Source organism: Hyperoodon ampullatus (genome assembly GCF_949752795.1).
Source record: "Hyperoodon ampullatus genome assembly, chromosome: 6".
Taxonomy (NCBI): domain Eukaryota; kingdom Metazoa; phylum Chordata; class Mammalia; order Artiodactyla; family Ziphiidae; genus Hyperoodon; species Hyperoodon ampullatus.
The window spans coordinates 117,981,593-118,007,140 of record NC_136919.1 but is presented as its reverse complement, the minus strand read 5'-3'; the positions used below and the strand labels follow the sequence as shown (position 1 = coordinate 118,007,140).

The window sequence follows — 25,548 nt, the reverse complement described above, 5'->3', positions numbered from 1 at the left end:
AGGTGGGCTTTTGCATATTTCAGAAGGGCTGGTGACTCTCTGCTTTTGAATTACGCGGCTGAGTGATCCAAATAGCAACATCAGAAGTGGAGAAGAAGCACAGATGTCCCCCAACTTGTTTCCCTCAGATTCTCCTCAACGTGTGGGGACAAAGAAACTCCAGGAGAGCAGGGCCCACTGTTCTGAGCCTTTACGGACCCACTTCTCCCTCTGTGCCCAACCCTGTGTGCCCGGGACTAGAGACAGGTTGGATCTGGCACTGCTTTTGGAGGGGCCTCTCCTTCTCTCCGCCCACCCCGCCACCCACAGATGCCGCATGAGGCGGAGCTACTCATAGTCCCCAGTAGGAGTGTCTTCTTGATTGAAGTGGTGGGTAGGCTGGTGAGGAAGATCCAGAGACCCTAGTTGTTGCACCTCTCCTCCCCCACTCAGGGCAACTCCAGGGGGCCCCAGGAGTATCAAATATTCCATCCAACTCCCAGACACTTGCTGAGACCTCCTGGGACTCGACATCCCTGGCAAAGGAGTTCAAGGTTACCTGATGGGGGCGCTGATGTCTCCCAAAGCAGCAAAGCTATATAACTTCACCATCAAGGGTCTGGTCACTAGAGGTTTATTCTCTTTCCAGAGTAAGTTGCCTTAAAGATCTCAGGTCTTTTCAGTTTAAAGTTCTACGAATACAACTACTGTTGAAAACCAATAGTCAAACATGGATTTTTGTCATATTTAAACCAATGTGTAGTGAAGTAGCTGTTGTGATGGATTTGAAAATAAGTTAGAATGGCCACCACCCTTCAGAAGCTTGGGGTCTAACTGGGGTGACAAAGCGTAAGCAAAATTACATGTTATTCTTGGTTTTTTGCTTTGTATTTACAATTTCTGCATTCTACCCCTCCCACCTCCACCCTTGTACTTTGTGTGCATTTTTTTTCAGGCTGATGCTCTAAGTGGACAAAAGCAGGTGATTACACAACAGGAAATGGCAGAAACTGAAGATTTTGTGGGTCAGGAGCCACAGCCAGGTAACATCCCTACCATATCATCTGATGAAATGAATGGGAACTATTTACCATTATATAATCAAGGGCAAATGAGCTGAGACTGTATTGAACTATAGTCATTGTTCCTTGCTCTTTATTCAGAAGCTGCTTTCTCACGACACATTTTTAACAGTGAATGAACATCAATTATTTCAATAACAACTAAAATATCCCGTTCATAGTACAGTGAGTTGTCTGACCAGCAATTACATTTGTGCTCCCCCCTCCTTTAAAAGAAGGTTCCAGGAAACCATCTTGGGTTTTCTGAGGGTAGCACTCTCAGAACGGGCAAGGTGAGCCCCTGGAATCACTGCAGATGCTTTCCTTAGAAGGAGAGTTGTAGGGTGAACAACACTGGAGTCCGTGAGGGTGGCCCCCCTTCCTAGAAGGCTGGGTGTAGGGCCCCCGGAGACAAGGAGGGAACCTTCCCTCGAAGATGCAGGGGAGTAACCCCTATGTGCAGAAAGCAGGGTGTATCACATCCTCTGTGTTTTGAGAATTGAAGAGGAAAAATTGCTTCACTCCTGGGGATGAATTCCTTTAAGGGCAAGGGATCAGTGTTTCTGGGTCCGTGGGGGTAGTGCTAGCATCTGAAACGTGGCTGGGCATGAAAACTGAAGGAACTGCAACTTTGGGGACCCCTTGGTTGAGGTTAGCCCTGAAGGCGTGGGGCGCTCTGCTGGGAAGATCTGCGGCAGGTTCTGGCAACGGTCTGGATCAACACAGAGCCTGTATTGAGAGCAGTTGTCAAAAGCGACACCTTGTGGCAATAAGAAGCAACAGCAGCAGAGACTAAGGTAGACTTCTTTGGATCGCTGGTACTCACCCCTCTGCTCTTCCTTCGAATAAATCAGTGTAAAATGCTGGAAAAGGCGAGGGAGCGCTTGAGCAATTACAGGGAAGAATGAATGTGGCCAGTTCACACCAATTCATTCCGGTTACAGTTTAATATAAAACCACTACCCTTAAGTGGTTTAAATCCCAGATGAAGTACTTTTTCCTTTCCACGTGGTTTTTCATTTTAGAAGTTGAAGAAAAAGTTTAAAACCTTGCTGTTTTATCTGACTTCTCAGCGTTTGCTTTAGTTGAGAAATACGCTTCCAAACTTTTATCAGATTAATTGCCAGTCTTTACAAAATTGAAATAAAGGCCAAGATACACGGGCTGTATTGAGACTCTTTCGTACATGTGGCTAAGATACTGTGCAAACGTTGCTTACACAAAAGAGTTCCCGAGTTACAGAGTCAAGATCAAGGCCCTCCATCCTTTTACTTTCTTTCCACAGGCAGGGTGGAAACACACTGGAATTCCAAGACACCGTTTATAACATGTACTAAATTGTTCTTCAGCTGGCTGCTGGCCGCTGGCCGCTGGCCTAGGGGCCCAAATTGCATGTTGGTTTGGCTTTGTTTTTTTTTTTTTAATGGTTAAAAATTATTTGCTTTATTTTGTTAAAACTTATTGGCAGATTTTCTAGAATTTCACTTGATAGCTTCAGTCATGACATATTTATAACTCTAAATGTTTTTCTTTTCCACACTCTGGGATCATGGATAAAATAGAAGAATAAGTTATAAACATCGTCCACAATATCAAACCATAATGTATAATAATTTAAAGTATTAAGACTGTAATTGTGCATCCAAAAACATTGGACTTGTAGTTTACATCCTTGGCGTTTTGTTCTTGCTCTGTCATTTGCTAGCTCTGTGCCCGTTATAACAAGTCACGTGATCTCTCTGGAACTCTACATCTCAATTCATACATATTTTACATGGTTTTCCAGTGTAAAATCCTGTGATTCTGTCACCCCCCCTACTATCAATATCTAGGTTCAAAAGTTTAACCTACAGTGTATTCCCTTACTTAAGCTAAATTATTAAAGTTAGCTATTGATATTTGCATATTATAATCAAATAATCTGGGGACTTTGGAAAACCTTATCTGGCTCCACTTTTTTTTAACTTTTTTATATTGGAGTATAGCTGATTAACAATGTTGTGTTAGTTTCAGGAGTACAGCACAGTGATTCAGTTATACATATACATGTATCTATTCTTTTTCAAATTCTTTTTTCCCATTTAGGTTGTTACGTAAGATTGAGCAGAGTTCTCTGTGCTGTACAGTAGGTCCTTGTTGGTTGTCCATTTTAAATACAGCAGTGGGTACATGTCCATCCCAAACTCCCTAACTAGTGGCATGTTTTTCTTTCTTCTTTGCACATTCCACTCCGGCATAGCCACTGAGCCAGCAACCACTTGGTTGTTTCTAAGGCAGTCCTTAGACTGAGCCAGGATAACTTCTTTGAGTGGAGCTCACTCGTAAAGTTAGAATGTCTGAGAGAGAGGGTCTAAGGACAAGTTCTCTCAACTCCTTGTCACTGTGTGAGCATGAGGGCGCAGAGATTCGGGCTTTGGCAGACAGCTCAGCCTGTGCTGCAGTACTCTGTGGGGTGTGAACTGGCTCCAGAACACAGCAGAATCTGTGCTGGAAGATGCCAGGCCGAGGCCGCCTGAGTTATCTGGGAGACCCGCGTCTGCAGGCCAGTGGCAGAGGCTGGGCCTTCTGCTCAGGTTGCCACCCTGGGTCCCTGAGCGAAACTCCCTCTCTGTGGTTCTTGAAGAAATATGAACCCTGTGTCATGTTCGGTTTGGAGGCCTCACGCCCTTTTATGAGCTTAGAGAGTATGACTCTTGGGGTCACCTGTTTTTCCAGGTCACCTCATGGCCATTTCCTAAGGACCACGCCAGCCCCAGGGGCACTGGGTTAGAACCATTTCCAACAATCTTGACTCCAAAGATCCACCTACTGCCCCTTTCTAACCAGGTGAATCCTGCCAGGGGGGGTGTTGTCTAAAATTCACCCAAACACACAGTTTTGGTTACACCCTTTCCTGAGGTTTATGGACCCTTCCAGTTCTTCACTTCATAACTGATGGAAGCCACTAAAGTGAATAAATCTCTGCAGAACTACAGAGATTTTCTTCTTGGCAATTTTTTTTCTTGCCCATGTAAGGAAGCAGCTGCTAATGTCTTTCAGTGAGGAAGCGGGGGGAAAGCCCACCAATTTAATCTCTGAAGGATGTCCAGTGGGAGGGCACCCTCCAAAACTCTTGTATTACTTATATTGATATTTTTGTCAGCCGACTCATTTTACAGATGAAGAAACGGAGGCTCTAGGAGAAGAAGAGATTTGCTGTGGTCACGTGGCCTGCTATTTCCTCTGATTCTGCTCCCAATCAATTTCCCTGTTTGAAAAGATCTCCCAGGGGCCTTTCTCCACCCCACGCTGAGCCGTCTTGTGCTTCTCTTTACACTCTTGGCATTTGGTGAAGAATATCGAGCCATTTTGTCTTCTCAGGATTCCCAAACAGGAACTTTTCACGCCATTTTAACTCATCTTCTGGGGAGATACGTTGGACTCTGCGTTTTGGAACTAGATGCAGAGTCCTGGGACTCTGGGAATCAGGAATGGCCCAATAGGGCTGCTTCTAAAATGAGCTCACAGACATCCAGGGCTGGCAGGGGTCCTCCTAGACTCTTTGGGTTTGTGTATCGATAGAGGTCAGGCAAACACAGCGACCCCTGAACAACTCAGGGATTAGAGCGACAACCCTGTTTCAAAGTCAAAAATCTGCATATAGTTTAAAGGTCAACTGTATACTATGCCCCCAAGACCTATAATTTTATATAACCTCTGTTTATCTCTAGTTGATGATGATTTCTTTAAAGAACCAATGAAAAAAAGAAGACGGTCAGATCGAGACCAGCGGTTCCGAGCGTTTCCCTCTGCGGAACAAAGCGCCCTTAAGGAATGTGAGTGCCACGAAAGGGCTCTGCCACTTGTTTTAACGTGGCTCTGTTCTTTTCCAAATGTGTTAACATGCTCAAAGGAAGAGGTTACATTCAGAGCAGGATGGAACATCTCCGAATGATCCCGATCCAAAAAAGGAGGCGTCCTAGTCTCTGCAGAGATAATGTAATATGACAGTTCATCTCTCAGAATCTGGATAGGAGGCTTGTTACAAAAATAATCTCTTCTTGATTAGAACTGTGAATGAAAATGGTTGTTTTGGTTCTTTCATGGGTATTTATATGACGTCCTTGCTTTTTTTTTTTCTTTTTATGACCACAGGAGAGAAGAATCTAGAAGGGCTACAGCCCATGGTGAAGCACATGCTGACTTCTGTTACACTGAGCCTCAGAGCAGGCTGGCTTCATGGGATGCGCTCATGATCAATGATTGCTCTCCCACAAGCTATTATCTCTTATGTCAGATAACTTGTTCTCTTGTTTAATTGGCTTTTCATTTCTTTTTTTTTCTCCTTTGTCTGCAATATTGAGCAGATTCCTCTTGTGGAGACCAAGTACTTGATCCCTGCCAGGTACATCCCGGCTAATACATCTCTATTGATTCCAGATGAAAAACTGGAGTCACGGACCAGAAGGGTTTTGAGCAACACTTACCAGAAACTCATTCAGTCTGTATTCCTGGATGACAACATCCCTAATGGTGTCAAGTACCTCATGTGAGTCTGACATCAGCTACCATCAGATCTTACTTGGATGTATTTCCTTAGGTGGTGGTAGGTGCTTTTCTCCAACAATGAAAGGGAATTTTCAATTAAAAACTGAGCAAAGAAAGCCAACAAGTTCTGTGGCTATGAGCCATTATTGTTATTTCCGATAGTTACCATTCATTGAGCTGTCACTGCTGCTAGGTGATCTGCTAGATACTTTATATATATCAAATTTCATTTAATTGTCCCAATACCCCCTATAAAGTAGGAGCCATTACTATCACCCCCATTTTGCAGAAATTGAGGCTCTGAGAGGCCAAGACATTGACCAAGGTCACACGGTTGGTAAGTGAAAGGGCCTGGAATCCAGCCCAGGCTGTGGAACTCTGAGCCTGTGCCCTCAGTGGCCTGTGCCCAGCTGACTAGAAGGAGTTGAGTGGTGTCAAGGCTTCATCTCTTGCCCAGTAAGAGCAGTACGGGGGCCTCTCACTGTTGTGGCCTCTCCCGTTGCGGAGCACAGGCTCTGGATGCACAGGCTCAGCGGCCATGGCTCACAGGCCCAGCCGCTCCACGGCATGTGGGATCTTCCCAGACTGGGGCGTGAACCCGTGTCCCCTGCATCAGCAGGCGGACTCTCAACCACTGTGCCACCAGGGAAGCCCCCAGTAAGACTCTTAATGTTGCTCCTAATAACACTTCACCTCTGCATAAACTTTATTTCTAAGATCAAGACTATGTCATTTCCATGGAACACAAACAAGGAGACCTCACATCTATATAGACATTGTAGAGTTTGTGTAGAATTATCATTACCAAGTATTTTTGCATAATCTCGTTTGATCCTCATGACAACTCTGTATAGTAAACGGGGATGAATATTCCCCTTTGACCAGGGAGAGAACAGAGATTCAGAAAGATGCGGTGACTTGCCCAGGTTTAGAACTCAGTTGCTTTGTGTTCTGTTCTGATGATCTCCCTACTATTCTTCAATGACCGTGACAATGGGCATTTTTAAATTGATCTAGAAACAGGCTTCTTGCCTTGATTGAAAAACCATCATTGGACCCAATCTACATCGGATTATTTGGAAGCACTGGGGCTGGGAAGAGCTCCCTGATCAATGCCATCATCCAGCAAGCCATGTTTCTGCCAGTGTCTGGAGAAAGTATATGTACATCATGTATTGTTCAAGTGAGCTCAGGCTGCTGTGAGCAGTATGAAGCCAGAATCCACCTACTCTCAGACCAGGTAAGTGTTGCCTTCCTCCCTCCCTCCCTCCCTCCCTCCCTGTTATCCTCCCTCTCTCCCTCCTTTCCTTCCTCCTTCCTTCTCTTTCTTCCTTCTTCCTTTTCTTTCCTTCCTGCCCTCTCTCAGAGACTAACATTATGCTCCTTGTAAATAGAGCTCACGTCTTCGTTAAACGAAAAGAACACAGTACAGAATGAGAAAGTCCAACAGAACAAGATGGGGGTTCTAGTGGGTCCTGTCTCAGCTCTCTATGGGACTTTGGGCAGGACGTTTCCCTCTTTGGGTTCCTGTTTCCTCATGGACAAAACAAGGGGGTTGGATTAGATGATCCCTGACGGGATTAGGTGATTTTAGATTTCCTGGGTGTGCAGCCCCCTGCCCTCCACAGGGACGATGGATTTCTCTCTTTGTCAGTGTCTTCTGTATCTGTGTCCTGGGGGGCTTTGGCCCCCCACTCTGCCTTGGCAGGAGTGGAAGGAGGAGCTGAAGAACTTGACGAAACTCCTGCACAGGCCTGAGGAGCTGGGCAGAGAAGAAGAGGATGCCTGGGACAGGGGTGATGCAGTGGAGGAAGCCATGTGGAAGCTACAAATGGTTTATGGAAACGGGGTGGAAAGGAAGAGCTATGAGGAGTTACTAAGGGCAAAGCCCAAAGGAAAGATCCCCACCTCCAGAGTCATCACCCTCAAGGCGGAAGAGGTGGGTTCAGGATGTCTTCATGAGTCTCAAGGATAACAGTTGAATCCATTTAGGGGATTTGCACAAGGCACAGTGTTCTTATTGGAAATAAGTTGATACCAAAATCAGAAGTATCCATGAGAAAGTGGTTTTTCATTATTTACGGCTGTCAAATGGGAATTTTTAGTGTCTGAATGGGGAGTTTTTGTTCACAGGAAAGACTATTTACAGTTACTTGAAGATTAACTAAGGATGATTTGGTGGCAAATAATTTAAAAAATAAGCCCAATTTTTAATGGCTTAAACAAATAGGGATTTATTCGTTTTCTCACATAAGGAGTCTGGGGACAGTTGGGTCTGTGGGTTGGTTCAGTGGCTCAACCATGGCCGCATCCCTCTGGTTCCACCGACCTTCCACATCTGTTGCCTCATTGTAACAAAGTTGCTACTGAAGTGCTGGACTTCACAGCTAGCTTCATGGAAGGAAGAAAGAGATAAAAAGGTGGCACCAACCACATCTCCTCTTTCACTGGGAAGTAAAAGCTTTCCTAGAAACACACCCAACAAATTTCCATGTAGACTTTCTTGTTCAGAACTGAGTCACATGGCCTTTCTGAGCTGAAGGAGAGTCTAGAAAAAACAAGAAGCAGACTTGCCAAGATTGGCTGAGACCAATCTCAATCCACTGCCTTCCCAAATAAACAAATAGTCAGGATGCTGCTGGTGCCAGTGAAGGGCAGGATGGATACTGGATGTGCACCTAGTAGAACAATGCCCTCTTCATTTTTATGATCAATATTCATTTTATTTAAATTAAAATTCGATTTTAAATTAAACCAGAATACACGGGCAACTAATATGTAATTTATTAATGTTGTACATTTAAAAACCTGGTGTTTCTTGCATCTTAAAATTCACCTTTAGTATATTGTTATTCTGTTTGTAAATCTGGCAATTTTTGTATAAAACAAGAACAATTACTTACACTTGTTCTAAAATTTAATGTTCAATTATCTCCTAAGTTTACCATAGAAAAGCCTCCTTTAAAAGTTACTGCTACTTACATAATTGATCAACATGTCTTTTTATAGTTCAAATTTAATATATTTGATTCTTTCAAAAAAATTGAAATACTTGACCAGGCATACTTAGAAGTCAAATGAATTAAACCTTTCAAGGCATTTAGCTCTTATATATCTAGAAAATGGAACAAATGTAGTAGCCATTTCTTATATTTAAATGGCTATTATAGTTAAAACTCATTATGCTTCTAATATCTAAAACATAGACCGAGCATGTCCAAAGAAACATAATGATGATAAAACTGGTCACTTTATCTGAATACACATAACTTACACCAAGGTATCAATATAATATTCATTTCTTCACTACTCTGTATTTAGAAATATCCCTTCCTGGTGTTACGAATTTACCCATTGAAACATGAGGAACAGAATTAACATCCCTATGAATGAGGGCACAAATTCAGAGTTTGGGCCAGGGATTGTAGGCTGGGGTGAGGGAATCTGAGTTTCCCTCCCAGAATGACTCGCCTCCACCAGTTTATTGAGTGGAGCCCTCTTCTTATAGAAAGCCCATGCTTTTTCTTTTATGTTGCTCTTTTTGTATCTCCTTTATTTTTTAATCAAAATATCTTTTTTTTTTTTTTTTTTTTCGCGGTACGCGGGCCTCTCACTGTTGTGGCCTCTCCCGTTGCGGAGCACAGGCTCTGGACGCGCAGGCTCAGCGGCCATGGCTCACGGGCCCAGCCGCTCCGCAGCATGTGGGATCTTCCCGGACCGGGGCACGAACCCGTGTCCCCTGCATCGGCAGGCGGACTCTCTACCACTGCGCCACCAGGGAAGACCTAATCAAAATATCTTAAAGAAATTTTATCATTTCCTCTTTCACAATTTCTTGTGATTTGATTAGAATTGATGAAAGCTCTTACTCCCTACCCTGCAATTAAATCAGATTGCAACAAATCCTCTGACTTAATCTCAACTCTCTTAAGAATTTACTTTATCTTTCTTTCAGGACCATTCTGTAGATATTTATTAACAATGACCACCGTGCATCCCAAATCTTCTGTCCCCTGAAGTATCCCATAGAGATTTGCTGCCATACACAGTTGCTGGCATGAAGATGTCCTTGTACCAAGATATGTTTCGTGAAAAACAATAGGCTGAGAGTGATTCCCCATCTCACCCACCATCATTAAAACATCCTGGAAATGCCTATATGTCAATATATTTTTTGGCACTTGGAAGATAAATTTTAAAAATCTTTTTGAAGATCAACTTCAGTTTTCAATCTGGAAAATATGGTCACCATCTCACTATCCATTTTCCACAGTCAGGGCTTTCTGGTAATGAACATTTCACATTAACCATGTGGGAAGAATCCTCTCTCTCTCACATTTAGAATATTGCATATGACTTCCATTAATTTTAGAACTGGAATGGAATTTAGAAGATACACTCATTATCTGGTGAAGCTATAACTTTCCTGAAGCCCTGTTCTAACTGACTTTGTTTTCTGCATCTGTCAGTTAAGGAGCTTGAACTTCCTGATCTCCAGCGTCCTTTCTGGTTCTGAGTCTAGACCCTTCCAGGCTGGAGCTGAGGTCTCCTGGTGCCTGTTGCCCAGGTGCTGCTCTTCACGTTTCTCAGTGGACCTTCGATGAACCTGAGTCACAGCCCATTCAGGGTAGACGTGCTGGGAGGCTGTCTGGTGTGTGTGACCTGTACCTCTTCCTCAGGCAGGAGAGCTGTCTCTCAAGCTGGACCCCTACATCCGGACTCAGAGGAGAGGCTGGGATGAAGGATCAGCTGAGACACAAATCTGGCCCTTGATCAAACTGGTGGAAGTGACTCTTCCCAGATCGGAGTTGATTCCAGAAGGGGTTGTGCTGGTGGACATTCCAGGTACAGGCGACTTCAACAGCAAGAGGGACGAGATGTGGAGAAAGGTGATTCTCTTTCATGTGGCTTTGTTCCCTCTCTCCTCAGCTCCAACACCCTTTCTAAAGCAGCAAAGAATGCTTTGCTTCCCGCTTACAGGATTTTATGAGCTCATCGGAGTTAAATTCTTCCACGTTCTAAGCCTCTGGGCAATGGCAGGATATGGTTGGCCAGAGAAATTGGGGAGGGAGGAATCATGAGTATGTGACAGACGAAAAGGGCCAGCAATAAAGTTGTCCAAGAGTGAGCAGAGGAAACAAGGCCAGAGCAGGAGAGGGAGGCCCAGATTTGGGTACAAAGCAGAGAAGCCAATAGCCATGCACCAAGGAACCAGGAGGTTGCTCCCGTGTTTGGTTGTAGGGAAGAGAAACTCACTAAAGCAAATCCCAAGTCAAGAAGGGTTAATCAAAAGGCTATCAACGGATCTCACGAGACACAGCCAGGACCACGTATCAGGCTGGAAGCAGCTATTTTCTTGCTCATCCTCTGCCTGGTCCCTTGTGACCCTGTTTCTCTTCGTGCATCTGTCTGCAGAGTCCTGCTTCTCCCTTAGCTATTAGCGCCCACGTTGTGGAACAGGACCACCTTAGCTGCGTCTCTGAATGACACTGCTATTCCTGTGCCTGTCACTGTCTGACTATAGTCTCTATGTCTTTTAGTTCAAATTCCTCAGAAGGAAAATCTGATCAATTACCGCCCAGCTAAGGATCAACTCTCTCTGGATTAAGTATCCATCCCTAGTGTAGTCAGCTGTGCCTGAAGGGGGTCGATGAGATGAAAGTAGGTAGGAGTTCAATTCTCAGCAAATGGAGCATAAGCCGATAGGGCGCCCCCCACCCCGCCGCCAGATGTGTTTGCAGCCAGATAGTTAAGCACCAGGGCAGTTTGAGCTGTACCTAGTGATTAGAGGCTGGGGGATTTTAAAGAATTTATCTCTTTGTTAATTTGCTTTCTGTTCATCAAGCACATACAATATGTAAGGCTATGTGCTAAGCCCTGAGGATGCAAAGATTATAGCTAATAATAATAATAATGATAGCTGAGCTAATTTTATAGCTAATAACCCATGCAAGAAGGCTCAAGAGCCTCTCTGCTGTCAACCTCTACTATATCCTACATGATAAACAACACAAAATGAAGAGTGAATGAACAGATACAGAACATGACCTTTTATGTTAAGAAGCGTGTGTGTGTGTAATGTTTGCAAATGCATGGCAAAAGTCAGATTCTGCCTTCTGGTAAGGTACATACCCAACTGTTAACAGCAGTTTCTGTGTTTCCTACCGCTCTTTACTACAGACACCTCTGTATTGTTTGCATATTTTGCCTGAACATGTATTATCTTTAAAACTAAAAAGATGAAAACAAAATAAAACAATGTTAATGCGAAGCAGAGCCTTCCCTCAAGGGGCTTAGAGTCTACTAGGAGAAATGAAACAGGCAGATGACTAAATACGTGGCAGAAAATGATGTAAGAGAAGCATGGGGAGCTATGAGCTCTCAAAAATCGAAATCACCTCCAACCAGAGAGCTCATTCCTTCAACAAACAGCCACTGAGCATCTACTCAATTTTATAATAGGCTCTGGATAGACAGAGACAAAGTCCTTGCCCTTGGAAGGCTCATAGTCCAGAAGGGAATGAAATACACTAATGAACAAAGCCCATTACTTAAAAATGAAAGCACAAGGTGATGACTTCCTTTGGGAGGCGGGTGAGGCTTCAGAGTGGACACAGATGCTCAGCCTCCACCAGGTAGAGGAGGCAGGTGGGAGTGGGACCCTGAGCACCGTTTCAGGCCGGAGAGCAGCACTGGCGGAGCCCAGAGGGCTGAGGGCGTGGGGGAAGCATGGAGAAGGCGCGGAAGCCAAGCCTGGGAAAGGTGGGGTGGGCTTTAATACCATGCTTCCTGGGGAAGTTCGAGGGACAGGAGGGATTCGGGTGAGTGAGAGAGAAAGAAAGGGCGTCTTAGAAGGAGCTCAGGAGCGCAGGGTGGGAGGGAACACGGGGCACAGGACCAGAGCCAGAAGGGACTGGGAAGGAGGGCCAGTGTCTGTGAGTCACGATCAGTGCAGTGGCCGCCGAGAAACTCACTGCGGGCCCACTGCTTCTCTGTTATAGGTAGACTTTAAATTCAGCAGATTTGCACTAAATGAATGACTGTGGGCCGGCTTTGTGACTGTGGTTTCCAGTAAAGATCAGGATGACAGCTTACAGATAATCAGCCTGTGCCCTGATTTTACAGATAAGGAAATGGAGGCTCAGAGATGGGAAGTCATTTGCCCAAGACCACACAGCTACTGAGTGGCAGAATTTGAACCAGAGAGCAGGTTCCTACCTTCCCAGCTGAGGCTCTGTGTCTCACCCCCCCAGGACATCCCCTAACCGTTCTTCAAGGTGGAGGCAGTCCCAGCATCCTTCACCCTTGGTGGTCTGCTCAGGCCTGGCCGGGAGAGCCTTTGTTTCTGCAGGGTTTCAGCTCTTGGAGCGGAATTGCCAACCTCCTCCAGTTCCAGGCCAGTCCCAGGGAGCGACAGCCTGAGGAGGTGGCCGGCCTCTCTCACAGGATGGAGCCATGGCTGCTGCCAGTTCAGATACACCGGACAGCTTATCAGAGGCCGCTCAGAACAGAGGAGCTCTGAGGAGGTGGGGCTGAAGCGAAGTGATGGCTCCCAGCCTGCTTCGCTTGGTCGCAGCTCCCCCCCGTGCTTGTGGTTTTGTGATATCCTCTCCTGAGAAGTTACTAAAGACTCCCCTCCTTCCAGGGAGAACAGAACACGATGCCTCTCCCCCACCTCCCCAGCTGCCCAGCAGTACCTTCCCTACACTAGAACCATGAAGCGCTCAGACGTCCCCGTGCTGCCTGAGTCACCTGACCTCTTGGAGGCCCATTCTCATGGTGGGAAGGGAGGAGGGTGGCGATGGCAGGGGGCCATCCTACCCACTCCCAAATCCAGTGGCTCTTGTCTTATAGATCGGCTTTTTTCTGGTGTTTTCTGTGACTCTAATTTTGCCAAATCCTGGCAGTCGGGAGCTTTGTGTAGGGCCTGAACTTTAACCACTGCAACCTTTATGATTGCAGTTCTCTTCTCTTTTAATACACATTTATGAAGCATCTGTAGTTTACCAGGACCAGGGGAATATAAAAGTGAAAGAGGCCCTGCCCTAGAGGAGGAGCTTCATCTTCCACAGCCTGATGGAATAATCTGAAGCACCCCTAAATTGGTTATAATTTGGGAAGTGGGAGGGAGCGATTGGTTTTATTTTCCTGCCCGAAGTTGAGTCCATCCATGTAGGGGAGGAAGTTCAGGACCCATAATTGTGTGGCCTTAAGCTGATCCTTTGCCTCTCGGGGCCTGTTATGTACCTTCTTTATAAAACAATGAAGTTTGTTTGACTCTTGAGATGGATGCTTTCGTAACAATGATCCGTGAAGCCAAGAGTTTCATGGGCAGAGGGTGCGGGACACAGAGCAGGTGGGGACTCCAAACCCTCCACCCCCAATTCAACTATAGCAGTTCTATTTTTAAAAATCAAGTTTGGCAATTGGAATTCTTCCTATGATTTCATTTGAAAAAGGCTCCACCATTAAAAACATGTTTGAAACCCCCTGCTCTAGATCAAGCTGTCTCAGCCTCAGCTCTTTTGACATTTTGGGTCCAGCAAATTCTTTGTTGTAGGGGCCCGACCTGGGCATTGCAGGCTGTATAGCAGCCTCTGTGGCCTTTACCCACACTAGTGCCCCCTCAAGTCAAAACGGCTAAAAGTGTCTCCAGACATTGCCAAGCGGCGTCTGGGGTATAGAATCTCTAGTTAAGAACCATTAGTATAAAGCCAATAATGATTTAATTAGCAACTCGCAAACTTGTCACAGCTTTTTGTACAAAGTGCTGTTCTGAGGAACCATAAACAAACTCAGTCCTGGCGTTGGACCAGCTTTTCATTTATATGGCGAGATAAGATGAGTGAAACAATACAGTCAGAGAAATGTCACAAGGCAACACACTATTGCTTGTCACATGAAAGCTGCATATTAGCTAAAGCAATACATATGTGATCAATGAGTAGGTTGCAATTTCAGGTTCATTGGCCTTTGCAACTTGAATCACACGGTTTCTGGCTCCCTGCTGCCACCTGGTGGTAGTATGCTGAATATGCAGGGGCAGCCAGACATCAAAATGATGCCCTGTGGTGACAGCTTTGGGGTAGATCATGACCAAGACTAGCTCTGGAAGAACAATAATTTTCCCTAGAGGACAGCTGAGGTAAATCAAGTCCATGATGGATCTGGAACTGGAGGTCTGATTTCTTGAATTCTATCAATGACTACTGCCCCAAACATCTCTGAAGCCTCTACTATGGGCCAAGTACTGTGCTTGAGGTGATGTGGATTCCAAGCTGAAAGGTGCAGCCCCTTCCCATCCGGTACCTCACAGTCTGGGTGAAGAGGGGGAGAGGGGTATAGAGTGCCGGCCGTGTACAACAGTTCTGCCTGAGAAGTACTGTGGCAGGTAAGTCCAGGTGCTGTGGGATACAGAAGTGGAGGTGGCCAACTGAGCCTCAGGTGGCCCTTGGCAGTCTCAGATGGCAAATGGAGGTCAAGCAGAGGTCACGGCAAGGGCAAAGGCCCCAAGAGATAGATGAGCAATTTACATCCCAGGAAGTGTAAGAAGCTCGTATGGCTGGTGCCTAAAAGAATGTGGTGGGGGGCTTCCCTGGTGGCGCAGTGGTTGGGAGTCCACCTGCCGATGCAGGGGACACCGGTTCGTACCCCGGCCCGGGAAGATCCCACATGCCGCGGAGCAGCTGGGCCGGTGAGCCATGGCCGCTGAGCCTGCGTGTCCGGAGCCTGTGCTCCGCAATGGGAGAGGCCACAACAGTGAGAGGCCCGCGTACGGCAAAAAAAAAAAAAAAAGACTGTGGTGGGGAGGGATGAGAGGTGGGGTTGGAGAGAGAGTCAGGGCACAGCATCGAGACAGACATGGTACATTAAGGAAGCACACGCTCTACAACCGAGGCACCATTGATGCTCTTAAACATGCTGTGGTCATGTTTCACAGACCATTGATAAATGCTCAGTGATCTGGCTGATCACCGACATTGAAAGAGTTTCTGGAGGGAGAGCCCATGAAGACCTTCTGAACGAGACCATCAAAGCCTGCCAAAGGGGGTTCTGCAGGGACATGGCCCTGGTGGTCACCAAGACCGACAAGCTCCACCTGCCGGAATATCTAAGGTACGGTGCTGGGCTTACAGGGATGCGGGCTTTCCTCCATGGGTCCTGACTGCCGTAATTACGGTAACAACAGAGCTTTGAGTCATGGGCATTGCGGACTCAGGGAAGTGACCACTGGGGATAAAAGAGAAGTCTGGGTGATTTCCTGGGACATCAGGAACCTTGGGTAGGTTGTCTTCGGAATCTTCCAGAGCAGCTGCTTAACGCCCGACAGGCTGTGCTCTACACAGCTCCAGGGGCGCCACTCAGGTGTCTGAGATGCAAAGAGCAGCTCCTGGCATTTTACAGAGTGGTGGACCTGCCCGTCCCCCCAGATATGGGAAGTGTAGACGCCCCACAGCTAGTGGGCACTTCCTATAACACCGTCTGGCCCGGTACTGCTTTGAAGTGTCAAGATTCTGTTTCAGATTTGTCTCCTCCTGAGATTTTAAACCCACATGGAGCAAGGTTCTCAAAGTTTCAGAACTTGGCCCAAAGTGAAAGCATTCTTAGACTCATACTCTTAACAAAAAATAATGAAGGGTGAGCATTTTAGAGCTTAATAGATGTTAATATATGTTGATTTCCATGCACATGTCTGTTGCCCCTGTAACTAGGAGGACTGGAACTTATCTTCCATGTTGGGACACTCTGAAAGTGTAAGGGGTTGTTATTAATCTTTACAGAGGATCAGCAAGTGTACACTGGTCTGTTCTGGGGACATGGGACATATGGTCATGGGCTCTACCCTTGCCAGTGTTTCTCTGCTCTAACAAAAGCTTCTCCACCTGTCCCCTCTGCCGTATCCCCCCCCACTTGAGTCTACTGTCTCCAGGAACTAACTAAGCAGAGAAAAATTCCTCAGTGAAGAAACAGACTAAGACTTTTCCCCCAACTTCTTGCTTTCATGGTCTAAGTTGGAATTTCAGCTCCATCATTTTTTTGCCCTGCAAGTCCATTCACCCCACTCCCTACCACAGAATAGTATTTCAAATGCTCCCTTTCCAATGCCAGCTCTAAAACTGAACAGCTGAATTTAATACAGCTGAATTTATTAAATGTTTATTGAACACTGTGGTAGGGGCAGCAGATTCAGAGAGGCATCTTGCTTAGTCGCTGAGGTCACTGTCTTAAAAGAGGATGAAAGGTTATATGAGAGTGACAAGTAAAGTACCACGGGACCTCGGAGAGTGAGGGCTGCGTTTTGACTGAGCCAGGTGGTGAGGTCACAGAAAATTCCACCGATGACAAAATATTGAGAAATTAAGATACTTTTTTCAGATGGACACTGGAGGTGGGTCAGAGCCTCTGGACTGAAGAAAGAGCTTAGGGAGAGGCATAAAGGCATGACAGTATATGCTGCTTTCAGGGAAAGTCAAGACTGCTGTGACACATCATGAGATAAATAATTGTTACATTTCTCATTTCAGGGAAAGAAAAGTGGGAAGTGTAAGTATGGACTAGTTATTTTTTCTTTTCTTTCTTTTTTAAAGCTCAATTGAGATATAATTGATAGATAAAAAGTTACACACATTTAATGTGAACATCTTGATGAGTTTGGACGCGTTCTTCTTAAATAATACTTTTTATGATTAGTATTATATGATTCGAACACATGCACATTTGTCTGGGCCAGAGGAAGAGCTGCCCCCAAAATGTGCATCTCATCCCTTTATCACTCTTGTTAACCCTAGACTCTTTGCCATGCTTTCATTTCTTTTCACAATCCAGCAAGCTATTCAAAGTCAGCGAGAGGCTGTTTTAGAAAGAAATGAAATGATAAAGCTACAAAGGAATAAAGTTCTCAAGGAAAAACTAAAGGTAAGTTAACAGATTCTCCTATGCATTTTTCTGCTTTTCAACCACTCAGATTTTGAGAAACACCTATTTGGTCTTGTGCGGTAGCAAGGGCAGAAGCTTTGGAGTAGACAACTTAGTCCTGCTGATTCATTACTTTGTGACCTTAGGCAAATTACCGTACCTCTCTGAGCTTCCATTTTCTCATCTGTAAAATGGGGGAATAATAATGTCGACTGCCTGTGATTGTTGGAAGGATTGAATGAGCATATGGTCTACTGAGAACTACGTGCAGATAAAATCAAGGATCACAGTGCAGGTTGAAGTGTGCTTGGCTAGAGGGATGCAGCAGGGCTGGGGGAACACAGAGGAAGGGTGCCCCAGTCACGCGGGCCGCTGGGGGAGGTGGTGTTGAGGAGAAATTCAGGGAAAACTTCTCAGCCTCTTCAGCAGAATTTTAAAGAACCAGTAGTCTTGAGCGAGGTGAAGAAGTTGGAGAAAATATGTTTGATACAGAAGGAAGAACATGGTTGAAAAAAACTGCCACGCTTGGTGAATTATAGGCAAGTAGTTTTGAATAGCTCAGCAAGGGGCATATGCAGGAGTGTTGGGAGAAAAGCCCTGAGCTCTATTTTTCAAGCTTGGGTAATTGTTCTGTGGGAATCTTGCTGTTTCTTAAACTATTTTTATTATGCTGTCACTAAAATAGGTACAAACATAAAACCCCTTCCTGTAATAGTCTTATGCAGCTATAAAACTGAAACCAACTTGAAGATAAAATGTAAACAAAACAACTTAAGTGTTATATCACAGTTAGTATAATGTGATAGAAGGGATGGTTTTGCTGAAACTAAATCTCCAGTGTTGGATTTAACAGTAAAAACACATGGCCTTAGGTCCAGTTCTATGTTTAATTGCTTTCTGTATTTTGACTTCAATTATATTGATGCAGAAAATGTCTGGCGTACAATGTGGAATTGGAAATTTCAGGGCTTTTGTTTCTAATTCAGAATAATCAGACCTCATACTCAAGCCAAAGTCTACCGAGCAATTCTTGAATGTTGATTTTAATGAGGCAATAACTCAGTAAAGCTGTTCTTATTCTCTTTAATTGTTCTTCTTGGCGTTAAAGAAATATGCATTTTATGAGGACCTAATTATACTGTTTCTGGAAGCAGAAACATAAAATACCTCAATACACAATTTACAATTATATTTATTGCTAAAATATGTGGCAAATTGGTATGTACAAGATAGGGTCTGGGCAACAATACATCAGCTTGCAGGGTGACTGGTTTTGATTCTTATGGCACAAGTTCTTTTAGGTCTGCACACCTACACCTCTGATGGCTAGGTAACACCTTCATTCTCCAACCACTTCTTTTCAGTTTGAATTATTGTGAGACCTTTATTTGTACTGCAGACCTTCATTTGGAGCAAATTTAATTTTGATCATAGAAAATATGAGTCAGAAGTTGATTATAGGGTAGCCACTCATAGAGATGTCTATGCTTATTTTTTTAATTATAAAAAAGAAAATTAAGAAAAATATTGTAAGAAAAATTTCAGGCTCCTGGAACTACACTTACTGATTTCAATTTGGAAATATTATGCATCTTAGAAAGGTGATTTTCTCGGGAATATGGAGAATGGATGGTGGGGAGAGGGGCTGGTGAAGACTGGATGTAGAAAGACCAGCTGGGAGGCTTTTTCTGTCATCTAGGTGGTGTTAAAAAAAAAAAAAAAAAAAAGAAGTGATAGGGCTTCCCTGGTGGTGCAGTGGTTAAGAATCCATCTGCCAATGCAGGGGACATGGGTCTGAGCCCTCCGGGAAGATCCCACATGCCACGGAGCAACTAAGCCCGTGCACCACAACTACTGAACCTGCACTCTAGAGCCCGTGAGCCACAACTACTGAGCCCACGTGCCACAACTACTGAACCCCACACGCCTAGAGCCCGTGCTCCACAACAAGAGAAGCCACTGCGATGAGAAGCCCACACATCGCAACGAAGAGTAGCCCCCGCTCACCGCAACTAGAGAAAGCCGGCGCACAGCAACAAAGACCCAACGTAGCCAAAAAAAAAGAAGTGATAAGAGCCTGAACTAGGCAGTAACCATAGAAATAGAGGAGAGGAGATGCATTCAAGAACTAATAGGGGGTTCAGATGCATAGGTCTGGACGACTAACTGTATGTGGCAGGTAAAAGAAAGCTGGGTTTTGATGTTCTCAGGCATGTCTTTTAAGCTGATTATTATACAGCATTTTGCCTTTGCTTTAGCAAACCTGTAAAGAAAACCTATGCTACTGCGCCAGTGCCTCTCTCCTTCACTCGCACATGACTACCGCACTCATACTTCTGACACCAGATGTGTGGGAGTTTGCTTCACACTAAGCAATTCTCTCTGACACCAGCTGGGCACCTTACAATTTAACTCAATTTGACATGGTCTACCTGGAGATAGCGTCAGATCCCACAGGTTAAGGGTTTAGTCCCACAAGACTGCCTCCCACTTCAGATATGAATCGCAAGAAGTAGGTCCCCAGGTTACCCACAACTCTGCCTGACTTGGCTACAAATTGGTTCCCATGACCTCCTCTCCCTTGCATTGGGTTATTTGCTAGAACAGCTCACAGAACCCACAGTGAAACACTCACATTTACCAGTTTACTATATAATAAAGGATATGATAAGAGATGAACAGCCAGATGAAGAGATACATAGGGAGAGGTCTGGGAGGGTCCCCAGCACAGGAGCTTATGTCCCCATGGAACTGGGGTACACTGCTCTCCAAGTATGTGAATGTGCTCACAACCTGGAGGCTCTCTGAACCCCACACTACTGGGATTTTATGGAGCTGCATCAGATAGACATGATCAATTATTAACTCCATTTCCAGCTCCTCTCCCCTCTCTGGAGAATGGGGGTAGGGGGTAGAAATTCCAAGGGATTTGGGAGCTCTGTGCTGGGAACTGGGGCCAAAGACTCAATGTTAGAATGAAACCCCCTATTTATAAGGGGTTTAGGAGCCCTGTATTGGGAACTCAGGGCAGAGACCTCTAGATAGATAGAGAGATAGAGAGATAGATAGGTAGATAGAGATAGAGCTTATTATTTTGTAATACCTTATTATTTTACTCAGTTTGAGGATTATAATGAACTCATGGCTTTTCACAGAATTACTGTGTTCTTTTTGATGTTCAAGTTCACATCTTGGCCAATGGGAGCCTTTAATTTAAGCTGGTTCCTTTTAGCATTACCCAGACATTTAAAAAAATATATCTTTCCTCTCTGGCAACAAGAACATATCCAGGCCCATTTTCTTTTTCCCTGCCCCAAGGCATGGAACTATTACTATCAAAGAAACTTGGGTTGCTTTTAGCAGAGAATAATATTAAAAATAAAAGTTGGGGTGCAAGAGGTACATATCAAATAATTCATACAAGTAAAGGAAGTGGACAGGGTGATATCACTGCAAAGTCATTTTAATGACGAAGCTAGAAAATATAGATTTTTTTTAAAAATGGGGTTGCAACTAGTTCAAAAAGATACATGCACCTGAATGTTCATAGCAGCATTATTTACAATTGCTGAGACTTAGAAACAACCTAAGTATCCATCAACAGATGAATGGATAAAGAAGTTGCAGTGTATATATGTGTGTGTATATATATATATATGTAGATAAATAGATAGATAGATAGAGATATATCCACACACATACATACATACAATGGAATACTACTCAGCCATAAAAAAGAATGAGATTTTGCCATTTGCAGCAACGTGGATGGACTTGGGGGGCATTATGCTAAGTGAAATAAGTCAGGGAAAGATAAATACTGTATGATAATGGCTTATATATGGAATCTGAAAAATACAACAAACTATTGAATATAACACAAAAGATGCAGACTCACAGATATAGAGAACAAACTAGAGGTTACCAGTGGGGGGGGAGGGGCAATATAGGGGTGGAAGAGTAAGAGGCAGAAACTATTGGGTGTAAGATAGGCTCAACATGGGGAATATAGCCAATATTTTGTAATAACTGTAAATGAAAAGTAACCTTTAAAAATTGTATAAAAATTTTTTTAAATGGGGTTACAAATTATATTCCTGATTTCAATCTAACTCCAACTTTACTATATGCTTTTTGATTCTGCTTCCATCTTGTGTCACTTCTATTCTGAGCTTCCAGGTTTTCTCCTTTCTTATATACAATATCTTCTTACAAACTTAATACCTTATGCTATATATAGTTATTAAAAACCATGTATGTAAATGATAACAGTGGCTCATCTTTCTATAGGATAATCTGATGAGCATCTACTTAGCTCTTGGATCCTACCCTCCAACTGTAACTCTTTCTACTTCTCTTTAACAATAATACGGAACCTGCTACTGTAGCCATCCCATTGACACTATAAAAATACTTCTTTGGATTACAATAACAAGAAGTGTCAACTAATCTTCAATAGTTTTTAGAAAAGATATACAAAATTTAGAGGAAAATTTTAAATAATGCAAACACCTGGGTAAAGCTAGGAATACTCCTTTCAACTATTTTAAAACTCTACTAACATTTAATTGCACATTAGTTTTATCTCCCAGGAGAAAGTGGGGTCAACTTTCCCTAAACATTTTCCTAGAGTCAAAACTATCAAGCAGGGAAAAAATAATAATCTTGGCAGCTCCTTTATATAACTTTAGTCCTGACTAGAGTGTGGGGCTTCTAGCAATCTCTATTCCAGCCTTGACTAAATGGGCTCTCAACTTGCCAGAGATGCAGCTTCTTGCCTCTCCCAGTGGACCACTCACTCAGCCTTTTTATATCTTTGCATCAGAAGAAGGTTGACAACTCCCTACTGTGTTCTACCACCCCCATATACCCATGCATACACATGCATACTCTTTATGGCTTTTCTCTTTTAAGTGAGAAGAATGAAGGATTATGAAACATCATTTATGTGTCATTCTAGTATGACTTCTCTGTGGTGATGTTTTTCTAATCATAAAAAATTTCTCATATGATTCTTAATTCCTTGACATTTAAAACCATCATTTGCTTAAACATTACTCTGCATTTAAATGTGTAGGATGACTAACCACCCAGTTAAGAAACTTGCACTTTTATAGGACCTTTGCCCAGTGTTGTGTTGTGTTGTGCTGAAAAATTGATACACGTTTTAACAGTCAGCTCTCTGTTTAAAAAACAAAAAAGGCCCAATGTGTACCATTTGCCGATTCCTGTGGTGTAAATACTCCCTTGCCAGTCTCAAGGTACCAATGTGCTGGTGCTGAGGGGGGAGCCGGGAGGAGCTGTGTACGGTGGATGCTCAGGAGCTGGTCCAAGCTGGCTCCTGCCCATCGCTGCCTTTGTTAGGGTTGTGCTTCTTTTTCCAAAATGGATCCTGGTACTTTCCCCGCTCTGAACATTTAAATATACCTTTTTAAAAAGCTGAGGTATAGTTAATTTATGATGTGTTAGTTTCAAGTGTACAGCAAAGTGATTCAGTTATAATATCTATATCTATCTATCTGTCTATCTATCTATCTAACCTTTTTCAGATTCTTTTCCTTTATAGGTTATTACAAGATATTGACTATAGTTCCCTGTGCTATACAGTAGGTCCTTGTTGTTTACCTGTTTTATATATAGCAATGTGTATATGTTAGTCTCAAACTCCTAATTTATCTCCCCCCCCACTATCACCTTTGTTAACTGTAAGTCTGTATTCTATGTCTGTGAGTCTATTTCTGTTTTGTAAATAAGTTCATTTGTATCATTTTTTAAAGACTTCACAAATAAATGATATCATATGGTATTTGTTTTTCTCTGCCTGACTGATTTCACGTAGCATAAGGCCCTCCAAGTCCATCCATGTTGCTGCAAATGGCATTATTTCATTCTTTTTTATGGCTGAGTAGTATTCCATTGTATATATACCACATCTTCTTTAACCATTCATCTGTCGATGGACATTTAGGTTGCCTCCATGTCTTGGCTATTGTAACTAGTGCTGCTGTGAATATAGGGGTGCATGTATCTTTTGGAATTACAGTTTTCTCCAGATATATGCCCAGGAGTGGGATTGCTGGATCCTATGGTAACTCTATCTTTAGTTTTTTTTAGGGTTAAATACACTTTTGAACTATTTTCTCTATACATTTCCTTCTAGAATTGCTATTTTTTTAACTCCCAAGAGAATCTCTGCAACAGTGTCCTCACGACCTCTGACCTTGTAAGGTGGACAGAAGGGAGCATTTGACACTGGGACTATTGCTTGTTCCTACAGGGCTTGTGCAGAACTGAAAGCGAATGAGCTAAAGTTTGCTGAAGGCTCTTGTGGAGCATGTGCATGGTTGCCTTTGCAGCGGTTGAGTTATTCTGTTCTCTGTGTGCCTCTCTCACTTCAGAGAAAACTGCCAGCAGACTCCAGGGTTCTGGATGACTCAGAGCTGGTGTACACGGTCAGCGCCCAGGAGTACTGGCAGCAGACTCTCCTCACCGAGGAGGAAACTGGTAATTTATACATATATATTTTTTCATCTCAATCACTCCAAGTCTCAGGATTAAGCTTGGGACTCTGAAGTTCCCATTCTAGAACTTTCTGTGCCACACTTCTAGTTTCTATACCTATGAGCAGCTATATGCGTGTTTCTCTCTGCATTGTTGTGGTGCCTGAGACCACAATTCCTTTCTCCTCCAAATCTTACGATGAGTTGTCATTTCCTTAGTGTTTGCCTTGAGAGTCCTTGCTCACCCAGGCACAGGTAGAAAAAGCATCCATGGCATGCTTTTTCTTTGGGGGGGTGGGGGTAGGGTTACAGAACATGGCTCCTTTCTTCAGAGAACTTGAAATTTACCTGAAGAGCTAATATAGTAAGTCCCCTACATACGAACGAGTTCCATTCCGAGAGCACGTTCATAAGTCCAGTTTGTTCGTAAGTCCCACAAAATTAGCCTAGGTACCCAATTAACACAATCGGCTATATAGTACTATATTGTAATAGGTTTATAATACTTTTCACACAAATAATACATAAAAAACAAACACAAAAAATAAAGAAAACATTTTTAATCTTACAGTGCAGTACCTTGAAAAGTACAGTAGTACAGAATAACAGGTCGCATCCAGGGGCTGGCATGGAGTGAACAGGCAAGAAGAGTTACTGACTGGAGGAGGGAGAGGAGGTGGGAGATGCTAGAGCTGAAGGATGGTCAGCAATAGGAGATGGAGGGCCAGCTGCAATGTCACTCACACCTGATGTGGATGGCACAGGTTCTGGTTCCTTGCTGGAACCAGATGCACGTTTGCATCTTTGAAAGTGTGCAACGTGAAGGTTCGTAAGTAGGGGACTTACTATACTAAGCCACGTGCAAAAATCAAAGTAAAAATGAGACTAGTTCTATGGTGCTCTGAGTACAGCAGAAATTCAGAGGACTCAGGACCTGTGTGACTGGATTGCTGAATGAAAGCTGGGTGAGGAGGCAGGATCTGAGCTTGACCTTGATCTCAGCTGAAAATGGTTTAAAATGGGCCTATGTGTCGCTAGACATGGATGAGTGTCAAAGGCGATTAAGGAGCAGAAGATGTGAAAAGTTGCCAGAAATGGGGAACTGCTTGAACAAGGATATCAAAGAAATAATCAGCACGGCACAGGCAAGGAATAATATAGAAACATTTCCACTTACAGGGATAATGGAGGGGAAAGTAGCATGACATCTGTTATCTTCCGACTAACAGAGGATTCGGACTAAGATATGTGTCTAATCTGGAATTGCACGTGTCAGAGGTCCTACCCTTTCTACAGCAAGCATGCACTATTTTGATGTTAATGGTTATTTGATCTAGATAGAAAAGTCTAGCGGGACCAAATGGCTGAGGCTCTAGAAATGTGAGCCCCCGGTTCTATATACTATCCAGGTAACTACCATCCAGAGGGAAGTGCCCGTTTTTTCAACCAGCCTGAACTTTTCCACAGAGTTTGTTCTCTACCACTGAATAAAATGAGCATGCGTCACTGCTGATGTACCATCCATAGTTGCTGCTCCTAGACTGGGGAAAACAGATAGGGTGGTT

At 43.9% G+C, this 25,548-nt stretch overlaps 1 protein-coding gene across 1 annotated transcript in view; it reads left to right on the top strand.

The window, feature by feature from the left end:
* Window positions 1-979: 979 nt before the first annotated feature.
* NUGGC (nuclear GTPase, germinal center associated) overlaps window positions 980-25,548 on the top strand; it is a gene marked incomplete at both ends in the record, with an annotated part of 41,603 nt that continues 17,034 nt past the window's right edge. Inside the window, 10 exons of the mRNA XM_079705747.1 lie at window positions 980-1,022; window positions 4,751-4,855; window positions 5,460-5,568; window positions 6,585-6,807; window positions 7,276-7,506; window positions 10,247-10,456; window positions 15,508-15,683; window positions 17,093-17,111; window positions 17,394-17,483; window positions 23,882-23,987. Coding sequence (XP_079561873.1) covers window positions 980-1,022; window positions 4,751-4,855; window positions 5,460-5,568; window positions 6,585-6,807; window positions 7,276-7,506; window positions 10,247-10,456; window positions 15,508-15,683; window positions 17,093-17,111; window positions 17,394-17,483; window positions 23,882-23,987 — 1,312 coding nt within the window. The remainder of the gene's footprint in view (window positions 1,023-4,750; window positions 4,856-5,459; window positions 5,569-6,584; window positions 6,808-7,275; window positions 7,507-10,246; window positions 10,457-15,507; window positions 15,684-17,092; window positions 17,112-17,393; window positions 17,484-23,881; window positions 23,988-25,548) is intronic.